This window comes from Moschus berezovskii, chromosome 3, assembly GCF_049115385.1.
Source record: "Moschus berezovskii isolate FMDL1 chromosome 3, NW_MosBer_1.0, whole genome shotgun sequence".
In the NCBI taxonomy this organism is placed as follows: Eukaryota; Metazoa; Chordata; class Mammalia; order Artiodactyla; family Moschidae; genus Moschus; species Moschus berezovskii.
In genome coordinates, this window is record NC_142462.1 from 40,014,304 (window position 1) to 40,039,148 (window position 24,845).

At 41.5% G+C, this 24,845-nt stretch overlaps 1 protein-coding gene across 1 annotated transcript in view; it reads left to right on the forward strand.

Annotated features, from left to right (window-relative positions):
- The first annotated feature begins 468 nt into the window (after positions 1-468).
- Positions 469-24,845, forward strand: part of ABCB1 (ATP binding cassette subfamily B member 1) — a 100,399-nt gene continuing 76,022 nt past the window's right edge. The window contains exons 1-4 of the mRNA XM_055420157.2: positions 469-660; positions 1,218-1,291; positions 6,325-6,385; positions 18,842-19,013. Of these exons, the coding sequence (XP_055276132.2) occupies positions 1,224-1,291; positions 6,325-6,385; positions 18,842-19,013 (301 nt within the window). The 5' untranslated portion in view covers positions 469-660; positions 1,218-1,223. The remainder of the gene's footprint in view (positions 661-1,217; positions 1,292-6,324; positions 6,386-18,841; positions 19,014-24,845) is intronic.

A 24,845-nucleotide genomic window follows, 5' to 3' on the forward strand; every position in this document is an offset into this window, starting at 1 on the left:
ATTTGTTGTTATAAAGACAAAAATATATGACTTAAAGGAAAAAAAAAACAAGTAACAAACGGTGTGTAATCTAATGAAAAACAAAATATAAGAGAGCGGAAGGGAATTTTAGCTACGGAAGGGGCAAAGCCGGAGATTGTTTTATTAGAATATATTGGATGTGATATCAAAGAAAATTTCCCTTATCTACTTGAGTCACAAGAAGCGAATTGTATAGTGACATTTATATCTATCTGTATAGTCATAATTTCGTGGACTTGTACAGACAAGGGCTCTATAAACGTAAAAGTCCTCGGTGATTCAGCTGATAAGCGTTCCCCTGCTCGCCCTTTTGCTGAGGGGCAACAGAAGCAAGGACATTCCTCCCATCATTCCAACCTGTTTTCGTAACTTGGCGCAATCAGGATTCAATAGGCCCGGCCGGAGCTGTCCTGAGCCTGCGGCTGATTGGCCGAGCGCAGAGCACCGGGCGTGGGCTTTGCGCAAGTTCCCCGCTCCCTGCTCCCAGGGCCACGGGGAGCCGGGGCGCGTTCGAGCAGCGGCTCTTCAAGACTCAGGGGAACCGAGACCGCTGTTCGCATCGCCGCGTCTTTCCGCTGGAGTCTGAATCTCTCCTTCCAAGATTCACGCGTTAGTGAACATTCCGAGGGAAAGCCCGAGGTAGGGCGCAGGAAGCTGGGGACTAGAAGGAGAAGGTTCGCGGGGAGGATGGGTGGGCTCTCTGATTTCCTGAGCTGGGTCCCCTTGGGCGGAGGGCTTCGGAGGAGAGGGAAGGGGAGATGCCAATTGGCAAATCCGAGGGGACTAAAAGGGGTCAGACTTAGTCGGGGAGCTCTTGAGGCACCCGTCTCTAGTTTTTTTATTGCGCTAGTTATCTGTCCTGGAGTCTGCTGCCCCGAGCCTGCAGAGCCAGCGCTGTGCGGGCAGCCGGGCGCCGAGCCCGCGGGCAGGTGGGTGGCGTGGGGACCCGGGAGGCAGAGCCGCGGTGGACGCGGGCAAAGTTGGGGCCGGGCCGCCGCGCTGCCCCTCGGCTGGCGTGCGGAGGCTGGATACCCGGCGCTGAGGCTTGCCCCTGCGGCGACCCTCGCGGCCACGAGCCGCTGGAGCGTCGGGGCGAGCGCTCCGCCCTTCGGCCCGGCGCGCTGTACTAAAGTCCAGTTTCACCTTAGCCTTCTGAGGATCTTACGTTTGACTGATTGGCTGTGGTTGCTCCTCAGGTCGCAATGGATCTTGAAGACGGCCGCAATGGAAGAGCAGGGGGGAAGAACTTCTTGAAAAGGGACAAAAAAAGGTAGTTTGTTTCACTTTCATACTTTACATGGCTTGAGAAACTTGGGAGATTTGTTTCCGGCCTCCAACTCTGAAATAAATGCTGCGCTGCTGATGGTGGTGGTGATGGGTTTTTGTATGTTAAATGCAGGCAATTGCGGAGGTTCGCTGGCTTGAGTTGAGCCCAGCGTCTGCATGGTGAGCTTCTTCCTCAGCTTTCTGGTCCTACACAGGCCAAGGCTCATTTCCTTTCTTGTGTTTTATAACCTTCTGCTTTACGTGTGATGTTGATCGTCCGCGAGCCTGCTTTGTGGTCCAGTCTTTTCCTTCTGGTAAAACTCACATGAACATTGCATGTTTGTGGCACGCAGCAGATGGGACAGAAGGCCACAACTACTTTTAAGTATTCTTTTTTTCTTTTTAAGGCAATGAGTATCTGACTCTGGTAGAAGTAATTGTGAGACGAGTGTACTACCAAAGAATTATTAGAATGGTGTAAAATTATCCTGACTGTATATAGAGTTGGTTCTGTAATCACGTAGGAAAAATAATTATCGTAAGTACGTTTTGATCACAGTTGCAGTATCTGTACAGGGAATTTTTAATTTCACTCAGTAAGCTCTTTGTTAGTAATAAATGGTAAAATTAAATTAGTAAAGTTATTATTAGAAACCAAGCTTTTCAATGTAAGAGAAAAGAAATACAAGTGTGGACATGAAGTAGACTTTTTAAAAACAATGTTGAATCTGAATGTGATTTCATGATTTTTTTAATAGGTCGGCTTCTGTCCATTGAAATGGATCGTGAGTGGCAAAGAGCACACTCAGTGTTAACTTGGTTTCTCAGTATGGTTCCTTACAAAAAAAGAATCTGCACCCCACAGAGAAAGGGTTAATGCCAACTGAGCCTGAGCTTGGGGTATCTTGTGGTACCTGAAAACATGAGGTGGAGGGCGATTATCAAAAAGGACACAGGAGCTGGCTTGAAGGGGCTTTCCCTGGCCCAAATCTGGGACAGTTTGAGCATCAACAAGAATAATGACTGTACTTGATTGTGAAATACTGAGTAAATTAATTTTTAATAAAATTCTGAGAGGAGGAGGAAAACTAAGAGGGAGAGAGAGAAAGAGAGAGGGAGAACTTTCTTCACAGAAAAATGTTGAAACCTGCATTGTTATAATTGGTTCAGGCAAGGATTGTTAATGGGTCCTAAACCACTCAGAGAAAGGTTGAATCTATGCATTAGCCACAGTTCTTAATTGGAAAAAGGAAAATGTGATTTTTCCAGTAAAGATACTGCAGTTCTCCACCTTAACCAAGTGATCATACCTGGCCTAGCTCCTGGTGGAATAGACTGCATTAGTGACACGACGCCACCAAGGAAGTATGTTTGCAGAATCATTTAGTGAATCTAACTTATCAAGCTTTCAGACTAATGCTGTCCAATAGAAATATGATGCGAACCACATTTGTAATTATTAATTTTAAAAAGTAAAAAGAAACAGGTGAAATTAATGTTGGAAATACATTTTAAGGATCCAAGTATATTCAACCTATTATCATTTCTGCATGTAATGAGGACTATTAATGAGATAGTTTGCATTCTCTTTTACACTGCATCCTCAAATCTGTGTTTTATACTTACTGCACAATTTGGACAAAGATTGAAACAGACATATCCAAGGTGTGGGGCATTCTATAAGACACCTGTTTTTGTTTCTATAAAAAGTCAATGTTTGGCGGGAGGTAGGTAGGAAGAATTTCTAGATTTAAAAGAGACAAATGGAGAAGGAAATGGCAGCCTTCCCACTCCCGTATTCTTGCTTAGGAAATCCCATGGACAGAGGAGCCTGGCGGGCTACGGTCCATGGGCTGGCAAAAGAGTCAGACGTGACTTAGTGACTAAACAACAACAAAGAAACAAAACCACCACATATGATTCATGAGCCTTAATTACATCAGAGTTCTAAAAAGGAAAAACCTATAGAAAACATTCTTGGAAATTTTGAATGTGGATTGATATCAAAATTGCTGTTAATTTTATTGTATGTAATAATGGTAGGAAAACATGTGAAGTGCCATGATCTTTGCAGCTTATTTTCAAATAGTTTGGTGATTAACAGTTATAAACTTCCTTGTGCATTAAAGAAAATATGGTCAAAATGTTCACAGTTGTTGAGACTAGGTGAATTTTTAATGGGTAGTCATTATTAATATTCTTTTTGTTTGTTTGAAGGTTTTCATAATAAATTTTCATAAAATAGATTATATAGAGTGGAAGGTAGATACATCCCTTTTTGTTTTTAAGTTTTTAAACTTGGTACCTTAAACAAATACGTATTTTTTGACGCAAACACTTAGGGACATTGAAATAAGAAGTGTTAAGGCTTTGTGGAAGGAAAGAAATTTGTTTGACAGATTGGTGGTTTCCAGAGGTGGAGGAAAGGGGGACAAAACGAGTGAAGGGAGTCAAAAGGTCCAAAGTGCCAGTTACAGAATAAGTCCTGGAGGTGTAATGTACAGCAGTGTGACTCCAGTTAATAACACTGTATTGCATATTTGAAAGTTGCTAGGAGTAACTCTTGAAAGTTCTCATCACAAGAAAATTCAGTGACTGTGTGTGGTGACAGATGTTAACTAGACTCGTGGTGATGATTTCCCAATATATACAAATATCAAATCATTCTCTTGTACACCTGAAACTAACACAGTGTACGTCAGTTATACCTCAGTTTTTAAAAATTTAATTGAAGGACAATTGCTTTACAGTATTGTGTTGGTTTCTTCAAACATCAACATGAATCACCCATAGGTATACCTATGTCCCTTCCCTCTCGAACCTTTTTGAAAAAGGTGTTCAATAAATATTTGTGGGACATTTACTTATTTATTCTTCTGTAAGAGCCCATATTTTGAAAACAATATTTCTTTTAAACTTGCATATACTGTTATTTTATTGTTGATTGCTGTCATGGTCTACAAACATTTTTCAAACTAGAAATTCTTTTTTTTTTTTTTAGTTAAGTAACTCTTATTAAACTGTGCTCACCATTATTGATGTGAATCTGTTTCTAATAAAGCTATGTATTTTTCCAGTTTTACTGAGTTATAATTGACCTACAACACCTTGTAAGTTTAAAGTGTATAGCATAATGGTTTGAATTACAAATATTGTGATACACTACCACAGCAAGTTTAGCTAACATCCATCGTCTTATACAGATGAAAAGAAAAAAAAGATTTCTTATTGTGATGAGAACTTTTAGGATCCGCCCTCTTAACAGCTGATTCATCTATATCGTACAGCAATGTTAACTGCAGGCATCTTGTGGCACATTGCCTCTCTAGCACTCTTTCTTATCTTATAACTGATAAGTTTGTACCTTTGGACCAGCTTTCTCTCATCCCGTCTCCCCCCTCTAGAAACCACAAATCTTCCTTCTTTTTCTGTGAGTTTGTTTTTTAAATTGTATATTCTAATTCAAAGTCATAAAGAAACATGTGACTTGCTGATAAAGTGAATAGGTATAATGCTTGGGTAGTAGTACCATTTGGAGTATTTGTATTTGTAAAGATTCTTTATTAAAATGCAATTGGATAAGCAGCTTCCTATTTGTCAGCACTGTGTTGGAGCGAATGGGGACAAATGAATCTCCTAAGAGGGGTGACAGTCAGTGTTCCCGGCAGGGCAGTGTCAGAAGTCTGACACTGCACCAGATAGCCTGGTGTCTGGGAGTTAGACTTCTCCGTGGAAAGCTTGGCTTCTTTCTAACTGTGTGACCTTGGACAAGTGAGTTAACTCTTCTCACCTGCAGTTCTCTTGCCTGTAAAGGAAGGATAAAAATGTGCCTGCCTCACAGAGATTAAGATGAAATGAGGTCTTGTATGGGAAGTGTTTACTTAGCCAGTGTCTGGAACATTATAAATTCTTCAGAGTAGCCGCAGTTTTGGAGAATGAAAAAATAAATAAAAAGCTTAGAGCTAAAACTCAATTCTGTATGGCTATTTTTCTCCTGATTCCAGGGGTACTGAAACCGTGCCTTTACTGGGAATAGGGTGGAACTGAATCTGAAGACTTATGTTTGTGTATTTTGTGTGTTTTTCAGTAGTGGAACGTTGCTCCAAAGCCAAATATGGAGTAGACTCAATTTTTTTTCTTTAGAAGTTTCTTCAACTCTTTGACCTTGCTTAGCATAAAGAACAAAGACACAGATGAATTTACTTTTTGAACTTGAAAAGCTGTGTAAAAAGAATGTACTTCTTCCCTGAGATAGTCTTTCTTTTATAAATAGGAAAATACAGATGCGGAGGTTGCTCTCATATCCTGGATGGCAGTTAGAGTAGAACACTGGTTAGAGAGTTTTGAATCTGCACTCGAAATAATTGACCTTTCTCTGCCTGAGGACAGCTTTTGTTGTTGTTGTTGCAGTTTAGAAACCATCTTTTTTGATGGTGCTTTTTCTAGGTTGTGTGTATTGCCACAATGGCCCATTTAGGGCTCCAGACATCTTTTCTGAATTAGATTTGCTCATGGAGAGTGATTGAATTATGTTTCTTTCTTAGGATAATTTATGCCCTGCATGTTTGCCACTACTCTCCCTGAGATAAAGGACTAATATCTAGGTAGATAGAAGGATAGACTATCTGTTGCTAAAATCACTGAGCTGATAATTAAGGAAATTAGCTCTGGGGAGCATGAGTGAGTTCTAAGTAGAAGAAAGACCGGAAGCTCTCTTTTTTTAGTGTTGGTTTTTGTAATTCCAAATTTGTGTGTCTCTGTGTATTCATCACAGAAAATTAGGAAATACCAAAGGCACAAGGAAGAAAATAATTTGAAATCTCGACAGAAATCTCAACACCCAGTGATAGCCCTGTGTATAGATTCTAGGTATATGTAAACATAGTTAAACTTTATAAATGAGATCATATTATAACCTGTTTTTTTAATGACACTGTAGACATGTTTCTTTGTCCTGTTTGTTGCTAAATATAAGCCCTACGTTGATTGGATATAGATTTACATAGTTTTTAAAGTTTTATGTAATTCTGTTGCTAGGTTTTTCAGTAAAAAAGATGAGAAGAAGGAAAAGAGACCAACTGTCAGTACTTTTGCAATGGTGAGTTTGAATGTATTCACTATTCTATATGTATATATGCACAGCTGATTCACTTTGTATAGCAGAAACTAACACAAGGTTGTAAACCAATCTCACTCCAATAAAAACAAAGCAAAACAAAAGAAAAAGTGCTGTGACTTCTCTTGATCTAAAAAAGAGGTATTTCATCTGGTATAATATTTTCTTGGGGAGTATGTTGAAGAGGTAAAATGAGCTCATTTAATTTAGCTTGTGTTCAGGGAATGATGAGCATTGTACACAAACTTGCTGTGTGTAAAGAGCCTCCAGAGTCCCCTGTCCTGGCTTGGGTTTCAGTATTCTCCTAACCAGTTATGTCACCAGTGATATGTCAGCTACACAGCACTTCTCCCATTGGTGGTCTCAGTCCTAGACAGAGGAAACCAGCCACATGGAGTGTGGTTCAAACAAAACCTGGGATACCCTGTCGCCAAGGGCTCTAATCCTGGCAGGTTTGAGGTCAAAGTCCCAGGCACTCATAGTAGAAGTTAGCAATGGGTTATTAATTACTGTGGCTTAGTACCTGTCATTATGTTTCTGTGCTGAATAACTGAAAATCTGGAATTTGAAAACCTTAATATACTTCTTTATTTTCTGGTTTCATGGTGGCCACTTAGAAGCTTTTCTTTAATCAGATTTGGAATAAGACAGGCTGGTTGATGAGCCCTCTTTACCTGTATCTGTTTTTGTTTTTTTTCCTGAGAATGCAGATTTAAGGGAACTGTGCAGTTAGAACCTGGAAGACTTACTGAACCAATTAAGTCTTGTAGTGCACACTTTGTAATTCAGATATAACACAGCAGACACTTGTAAAATTTGTGTATGTGTGTGGGGCAGGCTATCTTATAAAATGAATATTAGTAAAATTGAATATTAAGTATGGTTACAGTCATAAAAAAGAGCTGCCTTTTATACTCCAGTGATCTTATATGAACATCTTCTCACACTCCAGTTTCTCTTGATAAAATTCCACTTTTGGGTCTATCTTTATTCTCTTTGGAATTTTGGGGAAATGAGACTGTGTACTCAGGTTATTCTCAGAAATAACCAAGTGACAGTTTTTGTTTTCCATTTCATTTTATATTCTTATATTAAAAGAAGCTTTGGTGTTGATATAGGGTTTATTCCCAAGATTTAATTTCCAGTTCTGTCATTTTGAGACTAGAATATTTCTGTCTTTTGTAATTTCATTTTTTATAAGTAAGTTAAATTTTAAAAATTAGTCTTATGTTTTAGAAAATTTATCAGACCAAATATATAGAGGTAAGACTATTAAACCAATTCGGGCCACCAAAGTATAAAAATCTGGAGTTTGAAGGCCAGGTGATAATTACAACACAAATATAGCTTTTTATGCCATGGGTTGCAATAAGTACTTTCTCTGTGAATGCATTAATCTTTACAACTCCTTTGGAGATAGATACTATTATTGTTCTAATTTTGTAGATGAAGAAAGGGAGATGAAACTTACCCAGTTACTCTGTAACTGTTTCCCAGTTACTCTGTACTCCAGTACTCTCAGGGCCAAGGTTCAGACCTGAGAAATTCACACTGTAAATCATAGTGCTCAGGTTGGCATAGGAAGGAAGGAATATATTCTTAGATTTTTGGTGAAAAGCTATACTAAATGTTTATGTGGCTTTTCCTCATGCCTTTCTCTTAAAGGAGTTGACACAGAAAACTGATCTTGTGTATAAAATCTATATAGACAGGGTCATATTAAGAATGTTTGACAGTAAAAAGCTGATGCTATTAGTGAGAGAGTCCATTCCTAGGCAGGTTGATAAGAAATCCGGGGGTCCCCCAGGAGAGAGGGGTCTGGAATTCTCAAGGAGGAGGAAAGGACAAATTTTTTTGGTCTACATTCCTTCAGTTCAGTTCAGTTCAGTCGCTCAGTCGTGTCCGACTCTTTGGGACCCCATGAATCACAGCACGCCAGGCCTCCCTGTCCATCACCAACTCCCGGAGTTCACTCAAACTCATGTCCATCAAGTCGGTGATGCCATCCAGCCATCTCATTCTCTGTCGTCCCCGTCTCCTCCCGCCCCCAATTCTTCCCAGCATCAGACTCTTTTCCAGTGAGTCAACTCATCGCTTGAGGTGGCCAAAGTATTGGAGTTTCAGCTTTAGCATCAGTCCTTCCAATGAACACCCAGGATTGATCTCCTTTAGAATGGACTGGTTGGATCTCCTTGCAGTCCAGGTGACTCTCAAGAGTCTTCTCCAGCACCACAGTTCAAAAGCATCAATTCTTCGGCCATCAGCTTTCTTCACAGTCCAACTCTCACATCCATACATGACCACGGGAAAAATCATAGCCTTGACTACATTCCTTAGTCTTAGTCAATTACACAACTCAGTTTAAACTCTGTACTAGGGATTATACAACAACAATGTATCCTGCTTGAGGACAGCTTCTCCTTCCTGAAAACCTTCTGGCTAATCCTGTTATCTTAAAATGTGAATTATGAGAGTGGGTCTAGTAAGATCTTTACAACCTCCAAAGATTCTTTTGATTCATTGTAATAACTAATTAAAAGTTATATAACTCCATTGCTAACACTAGTGAGGGGGAACTCTCCATCCCCCTTCTGATGTCTATGTCAGAAGCTTTCTCTGTCCCTTTTATACTTTAATAAAACTCTATTACACAAAAGCTTTGAGAGATCAAGTCTTGTCTCTGGCCCTGGATTGGATTCTTCTCCAGAGGCCAAGAATCCCAGTGTCTTTTGTGGTTCAGCAACAATCTTTCATTAGCATTGCTGATTAGTAAAAATTTCCAGCTAAGATAAAAACTCCTGTGTGTTGGGAGTTTCCAAGAATCCCGGGTTCGATGATTCACTTGGGGGACTCACAGGCCTCAGCTTATTGCCATACTCATGCGTAAGATTTATTACAGCAAGAGGACAGAAAGCAAAATCAGCAGTGGGCAAAGGAAAGAGGAAAAGGTTCAAGAGAAGCGCCAAGTGTCCTATCTAGTGAAGTCGACTTGATTTCTCCAGCAATGAGTTGTGCTGACTCACTGTGTGAAATGCTGTCGGGGAAGCTCAGTAGAGACTCGATGCCCGAGGGTTTCTGACTGGGAGCTGATGATGTAGGCACAGCATGTACCAAAATTCCAGACTCACAGAAGGAAGGCAGACCCTCAGCGTAAAGCACGTTGTTTGTACAAATCGTTCGGCCACTTCTATCAGTTAGGGTGATGGTTACACTTCCCAAAATCCAAATTCTAGATGCCAGCCAAGGGCTAACCTTGAATGCAGTCTCTGGCTTGCAATGTTAACTGTTTTCTGTACACCAGCCCTGTTAACTTTCTTCTAGTAGAAGACTTTTTTTTAGCAGTCTTGGGAAAATGATGACAAAGAGGTAAGGATTAGATTCAAATTTTTCTACGGGCCTTTATTTTCTATCAGGCTTTGTTGCAACATTTTGTTGTTGTTCAGTCACTCAGTCGTGCCCGACTCTTTTGCGACCCCATGGACTGTAGCCCGCCAGGTTCCTCTGTCCATGGGATTCTCCAGGCAAGAATACTGGAGTGGGTTGCCTTGCTTACACTAGAGCCAGAGCCTTTAACAGCTTTAATCATTTATGATAGTATGCGATTGGTTAAGTTTTTATTTGCTTGGAATTGAAAGGTTCTTTTTGATGCGGTTCCCTTGTGGCCACCTGGTCATTCTTCACTGGAGGCTTTACCATCTGGCTCAGTGTCTCCCTCTCCGCCCCTGGTGCTCCTACTATCTTGGGTGACTTCTATGGTGTCATAAGGATAACCGCTCTTTCCTTCCCCTTTATTCCAGCCACCATGCACACACATAGATCCTAGATTTTGTTATTTGAAACTGTTCTCCATCCAAAGTGCCGTTATGAAGCAGTTAGACAGAACTAGCCAGCTACTCCTCTGTCTCCAATCTGCTCACTGTTTCCCTTGGATCCTGAGTCCCCTGACCTGTCAATTTCCCATCAGCCCCTTCTTGTTTCCCTTCTCTTACCACCTTAGAGCAATGATCGTCACTTTGGTTATGCTCTTGCCTGAGCTGCAGACTTGCTTTCACCTGTCACTTGTCAAGCCCAGCCCAGACAGATCGACCTTCTGCTTTCTTGGTACCTGAACATCTGATGGGTGCTAGAGAAAAACCTCATGGCAGCGTGTATCCCACACAGAAACATTACTCTTCCTCTTCTTGCTGAGCATGTTAAGCCCTTTACAAATTTCCCACGTCTCCCCACAAGCCCCACCTCTTCGTGGATGACTTCTTTTTTTTTTTTTTTTTAATTTCACAAGCCAAATGGAAGCCACCTGACAGAAGCTGCTCAGCTCTTCTCTCCCAGTCTACAAACACACCGGTACCCAGGTCAATTGCTTCCTCCTTCCCTCCTGTTATAACAGAGGAAGCATTTGCTTCTTCAGTCACCCTCTTGCACACTGTGCTTTGGCTCCTGTATCCTCTACTTTCTCAAGGACTTTACATTATTATTATTGTCCTTTCTCTTCTGTATCCTTCATCTGTCCCTCTCAACTGGGTCTTTCCGGTTGGTATTTACATGTCACCTATCTTTAATTTTACCAATGCCCTCCTTTATTTCACTAAGCCTCCTCTAGCTTGCTTCACAAATAGGAGGTGACTTTGCTTTCTGTCTGTTTCATCTCCAAATCACTTCTTACATTCTAATTTGGCTCTGTCTCCGCCACTCACCGAATTCAGTGGACAGTCTCTGCTGACTTTTAAGGAGCACTTGACGCTGTTCACCATATTCATTCCTCTTGTTTGCTTCTGCAATGCCAGAGTCTGCTCGTTTTCCTCCCAGTTCTCTGGTTCTTTTCTTGTGTCACCTTTGCCTGTGAACTTAGAGCTCCCCCACCCCGAATCCTTGGAGTCAGTGGTATTGTTGGCATTTCTCTGGTTTCACATGGCCATTTCTAAATCATTTTCATGCAGAACTCCTTTCGTATTTGTTTCATTCTGCACAGTTATAATACCTTCTCTCCGTTGGCAGCGATATACCTTCTACTGATTTCTAGTCACTTCTGCTTCTCCATTGAGAACCTTGGCATTTGATTGCTTCTCCTTTGTTCACCTATGCTCTCCTCATTCTTTTATTTTGGTCACCTTATTAACGTCTCCTAGGTGCCACATTTTTTTACCTCTTCAGTTCCAACAGCCTTCATCCCTACCTTCCTTTAGTAAATTACATTATGAACAAAGACCTTCGGTTTATCATCTGGGTGGACTCCCATCTCTGCTGCTGTAAACTCAGATGAACCTCTTCCCCCTGCTCCCCGCCACTACTTCTGATCCTTCTTGCTTGGCCATTCTTCCTTAGTATCCTTTTTTTTTGACTTTGAGTATTTATTTTCTATTGCTGCTGGAACAAAGTACCGCTAGCTTAGTGGCTTAAAACAACACAAATGTATTGTCGTATAGTTCTGGGCCTCCAAGTCTCACTGGGCTAAAGTCAAGGTGCCATCAGGTCTGGATTCTCCTCGTGGCTCCAGGAGGGAAGGTTTCCCCCCTTTTTCAGCTTCTACAGGCGTCCTGCCTTCCTGGACTCCTGGCCCCTTCCTTACTTCACTCATCATTTCTCCTACTACTGACTCTGATCCCCCTGGCTCCCTCTTATAAGGACCCTTATGATGACATTGAGCCCACTTGGATAACCCAGGATAATTTCCCCATCTCAGTATCCTTAATGTCTGCAAAGTCCTTTTTATCGTGTAAGGAAGCCTATTCACAGGTTCCTGCGGTTAGGATGTGGTCAAGCTCTGGAGGTGGGGCACTGTTCTGCCTCCCACTCCTGCTCTGGACTTGGTTCTGTCAACCACTGTCTACCTCCTAGTCCCCCTCCTCCACGTTAGCTCTTCTACAAATTATCCTACCCATAGTAGTCACATCAAGTCACCTCAGTTCTGCCTGAAAACCCTCCAAGGAAGGCCTTCCTTTTACACTCAGATGGGAGGTTTAGCATGAAAACAAACTCCCTCCTCTGGCCATCAAAGGCCATCTGTAACCTGACCTCTGTCTCATCTCTAATTTCATGTCAGACAGGTCTCCTTCACCTTCTTCTGGCCACAGTGGTCATCATGTCTGGTCCTTGAAACACACAGGGCTTGTATTCACCCCAGGATCTTTGTGTTTGTTCTTTCTGCCTGGAATCCTGTGTTCCCAGATTGTCACATGACTTTTTCCTTCTGCTGACTGATGACTCAGCTCAGATGTTGCCTCTTCATAGTGACTTTCCCTGCCCCACCAATCTGAGCCAGCTACCTGTCACATGACACCTCACCCCGTGTGATATTTCTCCTCAGTAATTAACCACAGTCTGGTTTCTTGTTTATGTATGTCTTCTCCCTGAATCTAAGCTCCTTGAAAGCAGAGGGGTTTGGTGTGTTTTCTTCATTGCTGTGCTCCAGGATCCTAGAACAGTGCCTGGAACTTTAATAGGGACTTACATACTGAATGAGTGTTGAATATTGTGAATGATGGTTGAATATGTCTATTTTCTCTTTAACTATTTGCATATTAGTAAAATATAAGCTTTATGAGGAGAGAGAGCTTGTTTTAGTCACTGTTGCTAGTACCTAGAACCACGCTTGATCTTTACTAGGCGCTTAATAAATATTTTTCAGATGTTGAGTGAATGCATGCATGAATGAATGAATTCATTGACTTTGGCCTCCAGCCAGGTACCGTGGTAAGATCATGTTTGCCATCTTGCCTGCTGGACATTATCTAAGCCGCTCCTCTGCAGTACCTTCTACTTCTTTGCCCTGGGAAGTCCACTTTCCGTGCTGATCACCCTGTCTCCTGTGTGGTTCTGGTTCATCCCCTCTCTCTTCCCTGTAAGTATCTGACCAAACAGTTTTCATTTCCTTGTATTTAAAGGGCCATTCTGGAGGAGATCAATCCTGGATGTTCATTGGAGGGACTGATGCTAAAGCTGAAACTGCAATACTTTGGCCACCTCATGCGACGAGTTGACTCACTGGAAAAGACTCTGATGCTGGGAAAGGTTGGGGGCGGGAGGAGAAGGGGACGACGGAGAATGAGATGGCTGGATGGCATCACGGACTCTGTGGACATGAGTTTGAGTGAACTCCGGGAGTTGGTGATGGACAGGGAGGCCTGGCGTGCTGTGATTCATGGGGTCGCGGAGAGTCGGACACGACTGAGCGACTGAACTGAACTGAACTGAATTGTAAATAAACTTATGTCTTAAACATTTCCCTGGAGAAGGAAATGGCAACCCACTCTAGTACTCTTGCCTGGAGAATCCCATGGATGGAGGAGCCTGATAGGCTGTAGTCCACGGGGTTGCAAAGAGTCGGACACGACTGAGCGACTTCACTTTCACTTTCTTACATTTCACCCTATGTGTTACTTTTTTTTCGTTTACTTGATCCCTCACTGTAAGCTCCTGAAGGATCTTACTTTATTTTCTAAAACTGATGACAGTACCTGCTTATATTGTATATTAGTATTATATCATATGCCTAATAAATATTTCTATTTGAAGTACTGGTTTTACATAACAGCTATGTGAAACTTTCTATATATGAGTATTTTCCTCATTTTATAAATGTAGAAACTGATGGTCAAGGTTATTAAGAGATTATTTTTCCCTCCAAAGTCTCCTTTTGAGTAAATGACAGAGTTGGGATGTTGCCCTGAGGCTCTTGTCCTGTTCAGCAGTGTTACTATTGCCCTCAAATTGAAAGGTTGTTTCTGAGCCGTGAAAGATGCCGGAATTCTTAGCCTCCAGAGGAGAGGAATTCAATCTGAGCCAGTGACAAGGCTTAATCACTCAGAGCTTTTGTGTAATAAAGTTTTATTAAAGAATGAGATAGAAAGCTTCTGACATAGACATCAGAAGGGGGCAGGAAGAGTGCCCCCCCCCAGCTAGTCTTTAGCCAGATATGATATTGCTACTGCTGCTGCTGCTAAGTCACTTTAGTCGTGTCCGACTCTTGTGTGACCCCACAGACGGCAGCCCGCCAGGCTCCCCTGTCCCTGGGATTCTCCAGATAAGAACACTGGAGTGGGTTGCCGTTTCCTTCTTCAGTGCATGAAGGTGAAAAGTGAAAGTGAAGTCGCTCAGTCGTGTCTGACTCTTCGCGACCCCATGGACTGCAGCCTACCAGGCTCCTTCGCCCATGGGATTTTCCAGGCAAGAGTACTGGAGTGGGGTGCCATTGCCTTCTCCGATATTGCTACTAGCAGTCTGCTAATTAGAGAAAGGAAATATCTCAAAACTCAGAGACTGGCACCAAGCCCCTCACCTACAACATGCATTTTGAGATAACACTGGCACAAGGAGAGTTGTCCCAGGATGTAAAATGATTGACATGAATCTTAAAGAAAGGTATGTTTCCAAGCAAATACAGTCTCATTAACACAGCTTAAGAGAACATTTGCATGAGTCTGTCAAGTCGGTTCTGAGTCTTAGGCAGAACTGACTGGAAGACAGAGTCTAGGGTAAATGCATAGTCTATTAACATAGTTTAAGACAAACTTTTCCATAAGAAAAACCCATTGGTTAGCTCAAGGTTTGAGAAAAGTTAAGCTCAGGTGGAGCCAGGTGTAGTCATGGCAACACAGAATTTTAAGAGAAACCTCTTTTTAAATTTGTGTAGAGAAGGGGAAAAAATCCAACACTTGTTTCCTCCCGCCGCTTAAGAGAGAAAGAAAAAATGCCTGACACTTGCAGCTGTTTCCTCCATTTGGAGACCCCCGGCCTTCCTGCCTGTTACCCTCTCAAAATCTTCTTACCACGTGCCCTCCAGAAATCAGTCTTGCCTCACGTCACAAATAAATACGAGGTTTTGTACTTTTTCAACTTTGTCCTCGTTCTCAGACGTTTGTTTGTATCTGTGCTCACTTTTAGCTCATTCCTTCTAGCCTGAGATGAAGAGACATACCTTTCCCTATTGGAGAACATTTTCTCCTTTTAAAAACTTTTATTTTGATTTTTCAACCACGTAGAAAGGTGGAATAAAAAATATAACTTATATACTCATATAACCATTGTCTATAACAGTAGTTTTTAACATTTTTTACATACACTTCACCTGGAATTATAGATTTTATGATATTTTCTAAGTACCTCCGTTTCTGTCTCTTAAAAATTTTCCTACCAAACATTTTCCTCTAAAACGTAATACAGTGATTATATTTAACAAAATGAATGTTAATTCCTCAGTATTATCTAATAGTTCATATTTGAACTTTCACAATTAGCTCCCCTAAGATGCTGGGAGGCATTGGGGGTAGGAGGAGACGGGGACGACAGAGAATGAGATGGCTGGATGGCATCACCGACTCGATGGACATGAGTTTGAGTGAACTCTGGGAGTTGGTGATGGACAGGGAGGCCTGGCGTGCTGTGGTTCATGGGGTCGCAAAGAGTCGGACACGACTGAGCGACTGAACTGAACTGAACTGAAGTGTGTCTTACAGTCGATTTGTTCTGTTTTCTTCTCTTTTTAAATAACATTGACCTGTTGAAAATATGGTACTAATTTTCCTATAGAATGCTTCACCCTCTGGACAATTTGTATACTTTGTTCTGGTGTCATTTAACTTAATCATTCCACGTCTTGCTTTTCTTATATGCTAAAAAAAGTAGAAGTCTTTCAGTTATCTCCAACTCTGTTGTAACCTCACAGACTGTAGCCCACCAGGCTCTTCTATCCATGGGATTTCTCAGGCAAGAGTACTGGAATGGGTTGCCATTTCCTTTTCCAGAGGATATTCCTGACCCAGGGATCGAACCCAGGTCTCCTGAAGCGTAACTAGATTCTTTACCATCTGAGCCACCAGAGAATCCCTGTATACTGAGAGTTAAGTCTAAAGATTTTAATACATTCCTGCTAAATATTTTTGGTAAGAAAATTGCATAGGGGATGCTGTGTACTTCATGTCTCATCACACCTGGTAACATCAAATGTCAGTGTATTTTACTTTTTTATGGTACTGAGTTTGATCGCTTGGTAAAGGTGATGACAGATGGGATTCCTCCACTGTGGAAGGGCTCTATCCCCTTGCAGATATGAGGGGTCTTGGGGCATCAGGGAGTATCTCGTCTCTCCTTATAGCTATCGTGCCTGCTGATGATCCCTCACTCCAGGTTCTCAAAATAGTTATTTCCCTTATTTTCTAGGACATTGTCGCATCTCACTTTCCCTCCTGTATTTTCACCAATGCTCTCTTTGACTCATTTACCTACAAACATGTAGAAGATTTCTTTACATAGTTATCCGTTGGCATTACAACCCTCTCCAGTAACCATCATCTCTCTTGTTTTGTCTTAAGGTCATAAAAGAATGGTCCACATGCTATCTACATTACTTGGTCTCCAAATTATTCTTAATCACACTCATTGTTTCTTGCTAGACTACTGGACCACCAGGGAAGTCCCCTTCCTTGCTTTTCAACCCGTGGTAAACTTTCGAATCTGGGAGGAAGCATCACCTTCTTTATGAAGCCTGTCCACAGAGGACAGACTGACCCATTCGCTCAAGTTTGTGTCTTCTCTACTCTGTGTACCATGCTGTCAAGGCATGAGAATGTATATTGAATATGCTTTTTTTTTTTTATTTGAATTGTATTTTCGGTATTTATTACTGGATTTCTTTAGTCATTGAATAGCATGACCCACTTACTTTTATTCAAGCCAGTGACTAGTTTTTGAGGTAGACAGTACTTTGGGAGTGGTGATGAGGGAAATCCTTGTATATCAACTCTCTTTTCTTCCTCTGCTGAGGAATTCGATACTTTTCCATTTTATACTTTTTTATAGAAGGTAAATCCACCTGCCAATGCAGGAGATGCAGGTTCGGCCCCTGGGTCAGGAAGATCCTCCCATATGGGAGAAGTATTCATTGCTTCCCAAGTGGGCCTGTCACAGCCCAAGCCCACTCCCCTTACTGTGTCCTCTTCCCATCAGGTTTGCGTCTCAGGAGCTCACTCTTTTTTTCTTGTGATTTGCCTGCAATTAAAGAGTTTATGCAGATCTGCTCTGGTCTTTGGGAAACACGTATCTAACTCATTGCTTTCCCTTTCCTTCTCATTATGGAGGCCTAATTGGTTTCCCAGGTGGTTCGGTGGTAAAGGATCCACCTGCTCCTGCAGGAGATGCAGGTTCAATTCCTCTGTTGGAAAGATCCCCTGTAGAAAGAATTGGCCACCCACTCCAGAATTCTTGCTTAAAGAATTCCATGGCTACAGTCCGTGGGATCGCAAAGAGTCAAACATGACTGGGAATGCACGCAGGCATGGAGGCCTAATTACATTAATACCACTTAACATTTATGCTAGTGCTGTTAGGCAGCAGATATTTGACCCAAGCCACTTTCTGAAAGCAGCATAACATGTTTCCTCAATGGTGTCCTCAGAGGAAGCTTTGTCAATCATGGTGTTTTAACCAAGAAAAATCTTGAGCTGAAAAGTGGCTTCCACTCTTGGAAATCAGAGTCACAAATACTATATTTCTTACATTGAGCCATTATAGATCTCTGTAATGTTCCAGAATGTCCTGTGCATCTCATGAAGCCCTCTTACGTAAGAGAAGAAGGAAGATGAAATCAGGCATGTTTGAGGTGGTATGGCTATAAATTGGTACAGCCAGCATGGAAAACAGTATAGAGGTTCCTCAAAAAAATAAAAGTAGAACCACACTTCTACTCTTGGGTATAGATCCGAAGAAAATGAAAACATTAATTTAAAAAGCTCTCTGCACCCCAGTGTTCTTAATAACATTATTTACAATTGCCAAGATGTGGAAGCAACTTAACTGTCCATCGACAGAAGGGTGAAGAAGATGTGGTATACACACATATACATACAATGGAATACTATTCAGCCATAGAAAGAATGAAGTTATGCCTTTTGCAACAACATGAGTGGACCTAGAGTGTGTTATGCTTAGTGAAATAAATCAGAGAAAGACCAACACTGTATGTTATCATGTGTGTAATCTGAAAAATGAAAGAATGAATATAACAAAACAGAAACAGACTCATAGATACAAAGAGTATTATCTGTGGGGAAAGGAAAGATAGGAGGGGCAAGATAGGGGTAGGGATTAAGAGGTATAAACCAATATATAAAATAAATTAGCCACAAGGATGTATTGTACAGCATAAGGAATATAGCCATTATTTTATAGTAACTTTAGAGTATAATCCATTAAATTATTGAGTAACTGTTGTATACCTGAAGCTAATATATTGTAAGTCAACTATAGTTTAATTTTTTATAAAGTGGATAGACTGAGTCCAATATAAAGAAGGTCAAAACTCAAAAAAGAAGCAAATGCCTGTTTCTCTTAGGTTATTAGGCCAGGGTGGTTGCAATAATAGTCTGAGAGCTAACTATTTAGATTTTGGATACATTTGGACATCGTGCTAACTGTTCCTATTGTCTGTATTTTCTCCTTTTTTAGTTTCGCTATTCAAATTGGCTCGATAGGTTGTATATGGTGCTGGGGACTTTGGCTGCCATCATCCACGGAGCTGGACTCCCCCTCATGATGCTGGTGTTTGGAGGCATGACGGATAGCTTTGCAGCTGCTGGAAATATCGGAAACATAAGTTTTTCAAACATGACTAATGAAAGTAAGTGTTGTTTGTGGTACTGATTTTTTTGAAAGCTCTATGAAAAATCATTGACTCACAGTGAAGTTTGTGGAGTCCTCACTAAGTATGCTTTAGTGTGTTTAGTGCTGCGGGAGATGGAGGGGTCTGAGTTCATGTCTGTAATGAATTTGAGAAGATGATATTCACAGTCATTAGAACATACAGTGAAAGTGCTGGTACAGATAGATAGGAAAAGAGAGGGCTCTATGAAGTCAGAAATATCGCAGGCAGTTTCAGGAAAAGGTATTGGAACCTAATCTGGTATTTGAATATTAAGTCGGAATCAGTTACACAGTTCCCTGACATATTGATTATGGGTACAAGAGACAGGAATCCAAGATGATTCTAAAGATTTTAGTCTGAGAAACTGCATAAGCTGGATGCAGTTACTATCAGTTGAGATGAGAAAGATAGAGGGAGATCAATTTTGGCAGTAAATACCAGAAACTTAATTTTGGGCATCGTCACAGATTGGACTTTCTGGAAATGTGAAAATGGAGAAATGGAGACAAGAGAAGCTGTGTGTGTGTTTAGGATGGGAGATTAACAGCTTGTTTGTATGTTAATAGAAATTATCCAAGATAGAAAGTGATGCTTTGGGAGAGAGGAGAGAGATTCATTTGAGTGTTGTCCTTGAGAAAGGAAGGAAACTTATGTTTAAGAGGAAATACTTGCTTGAAGTACAGGCATGAATAGTTCACCAACAATAATGGGTGAGAAGACAGTTTTGAGTGTCAGTGCTCAAAGGCTGGTATACTTGGGCATGAGGACTTGTAGAACGTGTCTTCTCAGTCAAATAGGAAGCAAGACATTTGGCTGATCAAGAAAGGAAACCTAAAATAAGTTCTGGGAATTCCCTGGCCATGTAGTGGTTAGGACTCCACACTCTCTGCTGAGGGCCCAGATTTAATCCTTGGTCAGGGAACTAAAAATATATCTAAACTGTGTGGCATGGCCCAAAAAACTAAAACGAGTTTCTTAGCAGAGTGAGAAAGTGAGTGGACTAGGGTGTCACACACTTTCACAGCCTTGAACTTGATTGAGGAGAAATTGGTTCTTAACTGTGAGCTCCCAAGTCACCTTTGGTCAAGTGTACATTGATTTTGACTAAACTGCACCAAGACTTAGAGCCTGATGTGCACTCAGTCATGGAAACCTTGAAGAGGCCTGTTTGTGCACTCCAGGATTTAGTGACATAGATTTTTCAGGACCTTTAAGTCTCTGATGATTGCTATGAATCCTTTCCCCCAGAAATAAGCACGTAGGTATGCATGCCATTTGGGGGTCTTTATGGATCCTCTGATAACCTGTCTGTGGATCCTAGGAACTTTGTGTGTGACCCTAAAGAGCACATTCTTTGCCCTGCGGCAGCACCACTTCAAATTTGTGAATGCCAGTAATGAGTTGGGCTAGAGAATCTTATTGTGTGTCTGAGCTCTGTAAAGTTCTCATGTGTTTGTTAAGCTCCTTCAAAGGGACCGGCCAGAAGATGTTGCCCCACATTTGGACGGGTACCTTTCTTTCACACCAGTCACCAAAAGGAAATGTTTAGGGCTTTCTGTGTTCATTGGTTCCCATGCATGCTATAATTTAACAATATCCTTTGGAGTTGTGTTACCACCTTACAATTCAAGAATCTTTCAGTGCTCTGTGGTAGCTCAGCCGACTTTATATGTACATCTGTGACCCATTTTGATCTTGCTCATTTTTTAATTAAGTCCAGACACACACATTGATCTAACTGTGGGAGGTGTTCTTCGTACCGCGCTGTGCACCTGCATGTACTCGATGGAGGGCCGTGCTGAACTCAGCTTGTTGATCAGGAAATACTGGGCTGTAACTGCTGAAGGTTGGCCCGGTCTGGGAAGAGTGGACTGTCACATGGCTGCCTGAAGCTAGCAGAGCTGAGCTCACATGGGCCACAGTAAACTCACCTTGAGCCGTGTGGATTGGTCTTTTTCAATTTTTATTTTTTAAAATGCTTTTGTATAAGTTTATTTTATATAATGTTTAAAGGTTATTTTCCATTTCCAGTTATTATAAAATACTGACTGTAGTCCTTGTGTTGTACGATACAGCCCTTGCAGCCTGTCATTCCCAGTAGTTTTGTACCTTCCCCTCCAATCCCTGTGTTGCCCCTCCCCTTCTCTCCCCCTCTCCACTGGTGACCGCTAGTTTGTTCTTTATATCTATGAGTCTGCATCTCTTTCATTATGTTCACTAGTTTGTTGGGCTTTTTTTTTTTTAAGGTTCCACATATAACTGATAATATCATACAGTATTTTCTTTGTTTTTGACTTATTTCACTTAGCATAATGCCGTAGACGTTCACACATGTTGCTGCCAATGCCAAAATTTTGTTCTCTTTTGTGGCTCGTAGTAATCTATTGTATGTGCATATATACACCACATCTTCTTTATCCATTTATCTGTCAGTGGACACTTAGGTTGCTTCCATATCTTGGGCAACTGCAAATAATGATGCTTTGAACATTGGGATGTGTGTTAACTGCATTAACATTTATATATATTTTATCTCTATCACTGAAAAATTACTTGGCCCTTACTTTCATAATTAAATAATCGATCTCTTTAAGTAGGAGTACTAACCATCACTGTGTCTTGGCTTTCAGTTCAGTTCAGTCGTGTCCGACTCTTTGTGACCCCATGAATCACAGCACGCCAGGCCTCCCTGTCCATCACCAACTCCCGGAGTTCACTCAAACTCATGTCCATCGAGTTGGTGATGCCATCCAACCATCTCATTCTCTGTTGTCCCTGTCTCCTCCCGCCCCCAATCCCTCCCAGCATCAGAGTCTTTTCCAGTGAGTCGACTCTTTGCATGAGGTGGCCAAAGTATTGGAGTTTCAGCTTTAGCATCAGTCCTTCCAATGAACACCCAGGACTGATCTCCTTTAGAATGGACTGGTTGGATCTCCTTGCAGTCCAAGGGACTCTCAAGAGTCTTCTCCAACACTACAGTTCAAAAGCATCAATTCTTCGGCGATCAGCTTTCTTCACAGTCCAACTCTCACATCCATACATGACCACGGGAAAAACCATAGCCTTGACTAGACGGAACTTGGTTGGCAAAGTAATGTCTCTGCTGGTCCATATTTACATGTGAGACAGACCGTAACCTGACTTAGTTACCTAGCAGCATATACAAGTTCTCAGAATGGTCCGGATGTGGAGACGTGCTCCTCCTCGGCATGCACCTTCAGAGGTGTTCAGATCACAGAGTTTCCACCCGGGGATGTAGTTCACTTTGCGTTCCTTGCCAGTCCTTCCCGTTCAGCTCCCTTTTCCAGTCTTGGGGAAATTTAGAGAAATATTGGACGTTTTGTCTCTGTCTCTGCTACCTTCTTAAGAGATACTGTGTTCAGTAGTTAAGGTGCAGGCTCTGGAGCGTAGGACTGCCTGGCGCTGAAACTCCACGTTTGTCACTTTTTAGTAAAGAAGAATGGGGGATTGTTTTCATACTTTAGTTTCCTCATCTTTGCAACAGTTAGCAGTAGAACCTACTTCATAGAATGATTGTGAGAATTAAATGGATTCCTCACTTAAGGCATACAGAAGAGGGTTTAGTCATAAAAATGTGCTCAATAATTGTTAATATTTGTTATAATTATCAACAGGAAGTTCATGCTTCCATGTTCCTTGCACATGAACCTTCATAACTTGCAATGATATGGTTCCTTATTTCATCTTTCAGAACTCTGTGATACTCAGTTTTTATAGTTGTTGAAAGGCATACTGCAAGTCACTCAGTACCTGTTATAAATGTGAAGTCATCCTTTTCAGGTGCATTTCCTTAGTAACTATGGACTGCTAGCCATGCCTTTCAGGGAAGACAAGGGCCTCAAACCATGGCCTGTGGGCCATATCTGGCCTGTTGCCTCTTTATGCCATTGTGAGCTTAGAATGATCTTTGCATTTTTAAATCACTGGGAAAAAATGAAAGAAAAATATTTGTGACACATTACAAAATAATATGCAATTGAAATTTCAGTATCTATACATAAAGTTCTAGTGGAACACAGACACGCCCACTTGTTTGCATGTTGTCTATGACTGCTTTCATGGAAGCTACCGACATTATTATACTATTTATGGCTACTCCCTTTAGGGGAGTTTAGGATGGAGATCAGAAATGAGGCACTCTGTGCTCTGGAGAACTGGCAGAACAGGTCTTCAGATAGATGTTTTCAGGATTTGATCTTAGGAGCCCAGTTCTTGAATCTCCTTATATCTAGAAAAGCTCTTATTTCTTTCATGGTGACATTAGTTTCTCTTGACCAGCAGAAAACCTTTGCAAAGAGAAGTGCTTGATTGCATGAACTCCCCCTTTACCAAAATCGAATATAAACTGTCATTCCCTCGCCACTTCTTTGGAGCAGTTTCTCCAAGCTATCTGAGGTGCTGTCTCCCAGACTATAGCCCTCATTTTGCCTAAAATAAAACTTAGCTCACAACTCTCTCGTGCATTTTTTACAAAGTTCACAGAGTGCTCTATGTACCAGCAATAGTATGTGTCCTAAAAAGCATTTCCAGCCCCCAGGAAACTTGGTATAATGGGTGGAATGGACAGGGAGCCAACCAGTGCAGTTGGATGTGAGTAGTGCTATGATACAGAGATACACAAAATACTTAGGAAGGAAAGGATGGGTGTTTGGTTCCATCTAGGAATCATGGGAGGCTTCCAAGAGGAGGTGATAACCAAGTTTGGTCAGTTGGTATCTCTGTCATGCACAAAGTAGACATGTTCTGTGTAACAAGTGAAAACATTTAAAAACAAATGTTAAATAAAAAACAAAGCTAATACCCTTCTCTCACCGCTACTCCTGATTGCCTCTCCCCTGTCATATATTCTTCTGTGTCTTTATGATTTACCCCTACAGTAATTTTTACCCTAGGTCAGTTAGTATTCTGTTATAAACCTGTTTGCAGATTCAGACTTCCAGATGTCCTGAAATTTGCCTGGATGGGGAGGATTTCAAAGGTTTTGATGTTGGTCCTGGAGACGAGGGCGTGTGAGTTGTCTGATGCTTCTGGTGGGAGAGTCAGCCTTCTGGGACCCCAGACACTCTCAGACCTTTCTTCTTGTCCTTCTCCAGGTAGAACCTCGTGACCTCTTCATAGGGGCAGACTAGGTACCAGAGCCTCCTTGTTGGACAGGAAGTATTCCTTGCTTAAGGAAGCTGGGATTCGCTAAGGCTCTTGAAAGTCTGGGAGTTTTATGATAAACATAGGCTTAACTAGACAGTCGTAAAAACTTGAGTGAGCATGTCCTTCTCTGCTGCTGTAATAGACCCCTTATAAGCTTTCTTCTCTCTTAACACCTTTCTCTAAGTATCTTTTTGTTGTGGACCTGATTTCCTGATATCCTACTCCCTTGTATCTCCATCTTGTTAAATTTTGCCTTTGCTTTAAAATCTCTGTTGACTTGGGCCTTGTGAACTCTGGTCTACTTGTGTGAACAGAGCTTAAGCAGTGCTGAAGTTCTGTAGTATTCTGAGTTCTCATCTTCCTCATGAGACTATGCACTGCCTGAAAATGAGCCTGAATAAAGGTGATTGTCATTTTTAGACATGTTGTGTTAAAGGTGACAGGTTGGGTACAGGTGTAAACGATATCCAGGCAGTTGAAGGTAAGAGACTGAATCTTGGCATAAAGAGTAGGCCTAGAGATTTGGCATCATTTGAGTTGAAGGGATGATAAATCTCCTGGGCTAAGATTTATTGGGCATTTAATATCTTCTGGCTAGGAGAAGGCAATGGCAAGCCACTCCAGTACTGTTGCCTAGAAATC